Here is an 8,566-nt window from a genome sequence, read left to right as displayed (position 1 = left end):
TTTTTAGACCATTATTAGTGTAGTGTCTTAAATTGATAGATTTCACTCACTTAGTTTAGTAGTAGTTTAAATTGTTTGGCTTTTCATTCTAAATTTGATTTGAATTTCACCATCATCAAGCAAGATATTGATTATGTGTACAACAACTCAGCCAATTTCTATGCAAACCTCTTGATACTTATTACAATGCTGCTCAAACAATCTTTCATTACCTCAATGGATCCCCTGCTCATGGCTTGTTCTTCTTTGCTTCATCAGACCTTAGACTCTTGGCCTTTGCCAATTCAGATGAGCTTGGTGTTTGGATACCAGAAGGTCTATCATTGGCTTTTGAGTTTTTGTTGACTCTTCATTGATCTCTTGGAAATCAAAGAAGCAGACTACTGTTTCCTTGATGCAAGATACCTTTTTCTCAATTTGAATACAATGAGAATTCTTGCAAAATGTGAGAACTAAGAAAACTGTTGTGTCTGCAACCTCTATATAATATAACAACTAAACAACTATTTTCTACTTTCTTTAAGATCAATAGTAGAACAACAACTATATCAAAAATCTTTCTTTTCTTTTGTTGCTTAATCCACAGTTTTTCAAAATAAACATAAACACCATATGAATTATATTTATTATGGACTGCAATGAGTTGTTACAGTGGTAATGATAATTAAAATCTAAATATTATCTATGTGTATGTATATCTAAATCCCCAATTGTCAACGTCACCCTTCCACTTTGTCTCTCTCTCTCTCCCACCCTTCATTTTGCTTCCCTTGTCAATGGATGGTCATGGTCTTCCTTGCTGCCATGCCACCCCAACTATCTCTTCTTACATTGGTTCTTCACCCCCTTATGTCCCCCTCCTCGTCTTCTTTCTCATTTCCACTCTCTCATGACCAACCATCACTTCAAACACTCCATTCTCTCAGTTTTTCTCATGCCATCACCATCTTCATCTTCCTCTGCATATTCCCTTTACAATTCTTACATGGTTTCCAACTTCATGGTCTCTATCATAGTCCCCTTATTCCTCTTCTCCTTGTTTGTTGTTCATGTTTCCTCTTGTAGTCAGATTGATAAACTCTCCCTCTTGGCTTTCTCTGGGAACATATCCACTTCTCCACCTTTTCCTTCTCTTAATTGGTCTGATTCTCTTGACTGCTGTGCTTGGGAAGGCATTACTTGTGATGGGGATCTTAGAGTCACACATCTTTTGCTACCTTCTAGAGGCCTCACTGGCTTCATCTCCCCCTCTCTCACAAACCTTTCTTCTCTTTCTCACCTTAATCTCTCCCATAACAGATTATCTGGTGGTCTCCAGCACCAGCTTTTTTCATTGCTCAGTCACTTGGTGGTTCTTGATTTGAGCTACAATCATCTGTCTGGTGAATTGCCACCTTTTGGGATTGATAACAGTGGCAAAAATAGCAGTGGTGCTGCAATCCAGGAGCTGGATTTGTCCAGCAACTTTTTCAACGGGACACTTCCAAATTCTTTGCTCGAGAACTTGGCAGCTGCTGCAGCTGGAGGAAGTCTGGTGTCTTTGAATGTTAGTAATAACAGCTTCATAGGTCATATTCCCACTTCCCTGTTTTGCATTAGTGACCGTAACTCCTCCTCTCTAAGATTCTAGGATTATTCCTCCAATGATTTTGATGGTGCCATTCAGCCTGGACTTGGAGCATGTTCCAAGCTGGAGAGATTTAGAGCAGGCTTCAATTTTCTGTCAGGGCCTACTCCAAGTGATCTTTTTGATGATGTTTCTCTCAAAGAAATCTCATTGCCCCTCAATAGACTCACTGGAACAATTGGCGATTGTATAGTTGGCCTTACCAACCTCACAGTTTTGGAGCTCTACTCCAATCATTTCACAGGTTTCATCCCCCGTGAAATTGGTAAACTGTCCAAGTTGGAACGGCTAGTCCTTCATGTCAACAATTTGACAGGTACTATGCCCCCATCTGTGATGAACTGTGTCAATCTTATGGTGTTCAATTTAAGGGTGAATCTCTTGGAGGGAAATATCCCTGCATTCAATTTCTCAGGATTCCTCAGCCTTACTACACTTGATCTTGGCAACAATTATTTTATCGGTGGTTTACCACCAACCCTTTATGCATGCAAATCACTTTCAGCTGTGAGGTTTGCATCTAATCAGGTTGAGGGAGAGATTTCTCCCAGGATACTTGAACTACAGTCTTTGTCTTTCCTATCAATTTCTCGGTGACAGTGTGCTTGCTGCCTCCAAAAAATGTTTAGAATTTTCTTCATTCTTCCTGCGCATGCCACAATGAAAGAAGTCTCCACTTTTCTGAAAATAAGGGAAAGTTGCACCCCATTTCCAACGTGTATTCCCATGCTAAATAAACAAATAATTTGCTTTGAGTGTGTGGGTTTCTTCTCTTGTGTTTGCTTCTGACCACTGCACCACCGTGAGACTTTTCTCACAGCCTCCTTCTCTTCTTTAAGACCATCATTCACTTCCTTGCTCCCTTCTTGCTACCGTGGGTGTGCCTCCATATGGACATCGTGCTTGCTGCCGTCTTCCACTTCACTTCTACACACGGCTCTTTTATTTTCTTCCAAGTAAAATGCTCCCTTCTGTGTGCTCTCCCATACGGCTGCTTTCTCTATTTTTCTGCCCTCCACTTTCTACGTGCACCATTTCCAAAAGAAGACAAACATTTGCTCTCCATTACCAAATAAAAAATTGATTAATTTCTTTTCTCTATGCCTCCTCTGCCTCGACCGTGTGTTCTCCAAGGTGGTTACTGCTGGAACAGTTGGGACGTCATCCATTCTCCATTTCCCGTCACAGCCTTCTCTCCCTGCGTGTGGATGGCTGCTGGACAAAGCCTTCTACTGAACCAAGCTGCTGGTTTTGGACGCTTGTTGTTGCTGCCTTTGCTGAGACACCATCTCCGTGGTTCCTATGATCCATCTCAACGTGTGCACCATCTTTTCTAGCAAAGAAAATGATAATAAAAGTTGAACCATAACCCTTCATCTCTCAACGTGCTGGACCGTGAACTTCTGCTTTGACTTTAAAAAAAATACAAAACGGTGCTCTCCATTGGATGTTCACATTCCAGCACTCGGTGGCTGCTCCGTTTTCTCCTCTTATAAAATCATGGCAGCCACAGTTTGATGTGCGTAAGGGCTGCTGGACTGCTGTAGTGCTGGATGTAGAACTTGTGAGCTTTTTCATGTGGCAGCCGTGTTTGTCTCTGCGTGGGATCTTCTTCCAGTTCAGTTGCACATCACGTAGATACCAAGTCCACTTTTTCAATTTGTCTGCAAGTGTGGGCCGTGTGGTTGTTTTTATCATTCAAAAGCTTAGAATTTTAGAGCTCCTTGGATGTGACCTTTCAAAGTGGTGGCCCCCTCCATCATGTGCATTGGCCGTTTGCTTTCATGCTTTCCTTACGTGTTGCTTCTTTCTCCAAAATGAAAGGCTTCTTTTTTCCAAGCTAGCGGGGCCATTTGTTTTTCTTTATTCCACTTAAAATATATTACTTACTAGCATTCTTAAGATAAGGCCAATTCTTAAAAATGATGAACTGTTAACTCATAATATGAAGAAAATAAAATAAAAAAATGGTTTTAAAAAAATGATTTTTATGAAAAGAAGTTTAAATAGTTAAGTTGGTCTATTTATTATAATTTTAACTTTAATAAAATATCTATACTTTATCTCATTTTTCCTACTTTTGAAACCAAATCACTTTGTGTACAATTTGCAATTCAATTATTAGATGGCTTTCTACAGGTCATAGCTGCCTCTAATGACCAAACTAAACATTCAATTATTAATTAAGACTTATTATTTACCACTATTGTTCTTGACTTTCCTTCCTGGTGGCTGAATTCGCAATCAACTAAGTCAATTAGATTAAACACAGCATAGGCTTATTAGTTAAATTATAATGTTCATTTGGGTTAATGTTATGGTATAAAGTTAACATAATTAATTATGGTATTTGAAGTATTATGGTCTGAACTTTATTTTTCTTATAGTTTTATCTTTTAAAATTATAGTTTTTTCTTATAGTTTTATAAATGAATCATATAGTCAGATTTTTCAACTACATCTTTGAATCAAAAGAGAGGAAGCTTATAAATAGTTTATTGAACCAAAAAAACTACATTTTTCTGTCGATGGCTTCTACAGAATTAATTAACAGTACTTCTTTTGGATGTTGATGAGCTTGATTTAGGTATTGGAAAGTGGACCACTGCACGTTCAAAGACAAGCTAAAGTATATTGTTTTGGTGTTATATATATGATCTGTTTGTGGGAAAAAGAATAGTGGAAATATGTTGTGTTAGATGTTTGATGGCATTGAGAGGCATAATTATGGATGTAACATGTTTTACCTTGAGAGTAACTGTATAACACATAATAATTGAGGAAAATTTGGCAAGAACTTTTCATGGTTCATACTTGTTATTTCCCACATTATCTAGTTATTATTAATGGGTTGTCTAGATTGTGCTTATTTACTAATTGATGTGTGAGATATTTTCTTTTTCCTAGGTTTCCTGTTGCTGCGTGTCTCTTCTATGCAATAAATGTTCTTACTTGGTATATATGTAATTAGGGTTGCTGCGTGTTTTTTCCTCTGTCACTTTCTTTCCTGATTTGTTAAAGTGTTCTGTTCATTGAACATTACTTATAATTTCCGTACATAAGTTATATACGGATTTTTCCGTATATACGTTATATACGGAAAAATCCGTATATAACGTATATACAGAAATTATATACGGATTTTTCCGTATATAAATTATATACGGATATTTCCGTATATACTTTATATACGGAAAAATCCGTATATAACTTATATACGGAAATTATATACGGATTTTTCCGTATATAAGTTATATACGGATTTTTCCGTATATAACGTATATACGGAAATATCCGTATATAACTTATATACGGACAAATCTGTATATAATTTCCGTATATAAGTTATATACGGATTTTTCCGTATGTAAACTTAGCTACGATGGTATTATATACGGATTTTTGTCCGTATGTAATCCGTATATAAACACAGAATATATACGGATTTTGGGTCTTATATACGGATTTTTGCTGTATGTAATACAGTTTTTTCTTGTAGTGGGTGGATATGAGAAATTCATTACTTATGAAATGATGTTACTACCGGGAGTAGTATGATCGAGTTATACCATGAGAGTTTGGTATGAACAAAGTAACATTGAGGTTTATAGAAGCAGGCAGAGAGGGGTCTGACCATAAGGCTTCAGAAAGTAAGACATAGTATATAAGTGAGGCTTAAGGAAGCAGGCAGAGAGCGGTCTGACCATAAGGCTTCATGAGTAAGCATGGTACACTTGTAAGATTTATGGGAATGAGGAAGATGATCTTGATAATGATGAATTAATGACATCGGAATAATGATGTTTTATCAATTGCAAAAATACATGATATAATATTTTTATTACAAGTTTAATGATTTTATGATATGGTTGGCTTACCCTTATTTGTTTGTACTATGATCATATAACTCATGTTATATGTGATTAGATAATGTTGCAGATGCGGTTGAAAAAGCTTAGAGATGAGAGAGATGCGGGGAAAAACTTTCAGGAATTTTTGTAAAAAGAATAAATTTGTATTGGGAAGATTATGTTGTGTAAAACTTATAAGTTGAAATTTCAATGGTGAAGACTATATTGTTTAAAGTTTGTATGTTTGGTATTGTACTTTGGAGTAATTGAAATAAAGTTTGATTGTTTATATGAGATATTAAATTAATTTAGTCTCTACTATCAGTAATACCCTTTAAAATATTTGGGTGTTACATCAATCATTGACATGTCGTTCATATATAAATATATAACGACATATTCTCTACTTTCAAATTTAGAATATTATCAATATCATTAGGTGAAAAGCCAAATTTATTTCTTCAAGTAATTAAGTAAAATTACCTACACCCCCACAATTTTAAAATATTTAAGATTGGCAAACGCGAAAATACCTGGTTGTGCTTCTCTCATTTGTAGGTAAAGTATACGAAAAATTACTCAAGTACCTCATCTTCTTATTTCTTTTTCTTTCTCTGGAGAAAAAATATTCTCCAACTTTCCTCAAACAATACAAAAGCATCATGACACATGAAAATTAGGGTTCACCATCCTAACTCCAACGAACTCTAAGTTGTCGCCTTATCTCTCTCTTCTTCAACCTCATCCGCGATCCCTACAAATGAGATCAGAAGCCATCGTTGCTACGAGCATCTTGCTATCCTCCAGAAGTTCTATCCAGAGAAGATCTCGACTTTTGACACATCCGTAAGTGGTTTCACAAATACCGTTTGAGTTCTGGAAACAAAGTTTTGATCCTCCGTGATTGAGTTGTTGATATTAGCCATAAGTGTTTAAGATTGTTAGATAAAAGCTGCCAGGAACACGAAAAAAATTTCCTGAGGCATGTAGATTCATTGTCCTTAAGGACTTATCCGCATTGTATTGCACAAGTCTCTCAGAATACAACAGGAACTTCCCAGAATATTTTTGAGGATCTCAAAACTAGCAAGGGTCTCTAAAAAAGAGTATAAAATAAACCCAAAATATGTTTAAAAGAAGAAAAGAAGAAAGAAGAAAGAGAGAAGACTTCTTTTGGTGTGTTTTGGAACGGGAGAAGAACCCTCTATTTATAGAGCTAGGAAAGAATAAAAGAAATAAAAGAAATTAAAACAATCAATGATTTCAACGTTGAAAAATTTTGAACGTTGGCATGCTACCATTGGGCAACGTCTCTTTGGAATAATCTAACATTATTACAACAAATGAACCCACATCTCTTAAGCACTCTTGCACACAAAGATCCATAAAACTCATCAAGAATTAAAGCAGATGAAATAATATTTCTAGTCCTAATATTATATTAAGCCCTTCTATTTTTTTGAGCAATCCATTGAGAAAAAGGCTTTGGTTCCTACATATCATTCACAGTTATTGTAGCTAAAAATGGACCATTTAAAATTTCATTCCAAACGCTCCTATAAAAAAACTCTAAAAAATTTGTATCCTAACTTTTCAGAAAGGATAATTTTCACCGGTAAAAAAAGGGAGTCTATTAATATATGTGCCCTCTACAAAAATTTTTATTTGTCCAACCATTTTCAACAATTTTGAATTACTATTAAAGTAAGCTTTAATACCAACAGTTAGAATCATGTAGAGGAATATCCTCGTTTGGACAAAAACCAAGAGGGGAATGAATTGGTTTGTTTTATAAATATTGATACTTTGAAATTTTCTTCAAAGTTCATCGTTAAATTAAAATTTTCCCTTATTTTAATGACTTTAGTAAAATAAAGAGAGTAGGAAATAGAAAATTCATACACAAATATTTTATACTGATTCAAATAAAAAAAATCTACAAAATTAATCTTTCTAAAGAGGGATTAAATCAAACAGTAGAATTGAACTAAACTTAAAATCACAGAATAAAGAGTTTAAGGTTTAAAGAATACCTCTCTTAAAGACCTGAGAAATGAAAAATACCTTACTTGAATCACATAAAGAATGAAACACTTCCTTTGAGTCTCACAAAGGATGAACAACTTCTCTTAGCAACAACAATAACACTCAATCACATAAGAACCCGCTTGATGAAAGTTATTGTTATACATACACTAGATTTTTTAAAGCCCTTTTCCAAAAACACATAGAGTTTCTTTACAAGTCACGACCCTAAACCTCTAAATGAAAAGTTCCATTTGAAATAGGTTTCCCCAAAAATATATGGACTTTTTATATATATGAAAATTAGGTCATGAATCTGAAGAGTCAAGTCACAATTGCCGCTCGATTATTTTAAAGAGATAATTGATTATCACCGAACTTTAATGAAAATATTTTTTCACTATGATAATTGATTACTTATAATGATAATCGATTATCACATAGACTCTTCTAAAAAACTTGATTTCAATTAGATAATTGATTGTCATTAATGTTAATCTATTATCATAAAGCTTCTTCGGTAAATAAAACCTTTCTTGAGTGATCTTTGTGCATGTTTCTTTATGTCTCATTAATTCCTAGAAACAATTTATTCACTAATATATGACTTATTACAAAGGCTCAATCAAATACACACAAAAAATATTAAGTCTTCCAATATCTTTTTGTCATCACTTTAAGTTTTTAGACTTGCTTTTATCATCATCAAAATTTATTCTTGAAGAATGATCTTCATCATCTTCTTTTGCCAACATTTCTATTTTTTAGATAGAGACAATGTTTTCCCTTTTGTGATATCAATGAAAACATCGTTTAAGATGTGATCACATTTGATTCCAAACCATCTTCTCCTTCTCCAATCCTTTTTGTCTTCAATGACACAGTTCCACAGGGATCATCTCCATCAAATCCAACATCACTAAGATATTTGTTTTTTCTACTATATCGAAGATGGATACGTAAATCTAGTTATGCATTTTGGATTCATTCCCAATATTAATTGACGATGATAGTCAGAGAAAAATGAATCATGTTGTCTTTATGAAAAAAATATGGCAACGTA

The 8,566-nt window shown here is 34.6% G+C and overlaps 1 protein-coding gene across 1 annotated transcript; it reads left to right on the top strand.

The window, feature by feature from the left end:
• The first annotated feature begins 874 nt into the window (after positions 1–874).
• On the top strand, positions 875–2,224 carry LOC108336705 (receptor-like protein 3). Its single transcript, XM_052880733.1, is given in 1 exon segment — positions 875–2,224. A coding segment is annotated over 1 exon segment (1,335 nt). The 5' UTR covers positions 875–889.
• The last annotated feature ends 6,342 nt before the right edge of the window (positions 2,225–8,566 follow it).

This window comes from Vigna angularis, chromosome 7 (genome assembly GCF_016808095.1).
Source record: "Vigna angularis cultivar LongXiaoDou No.4 chromosome 7, ASM1680809v1, whole genome shotgun sequence".
NCBI classification, from domain to species: Eukaryota; Viridiplantae; Streptophyta; class Magnoliopsida; order Fabales; family Fabaceae; genus Vigna; species Vigna angularis.
The sequence above is the reverse complement of the archived record's forward strand: the minus strand, read 5'-3'. Positions and strand labels throughout refer to the sequence as shown.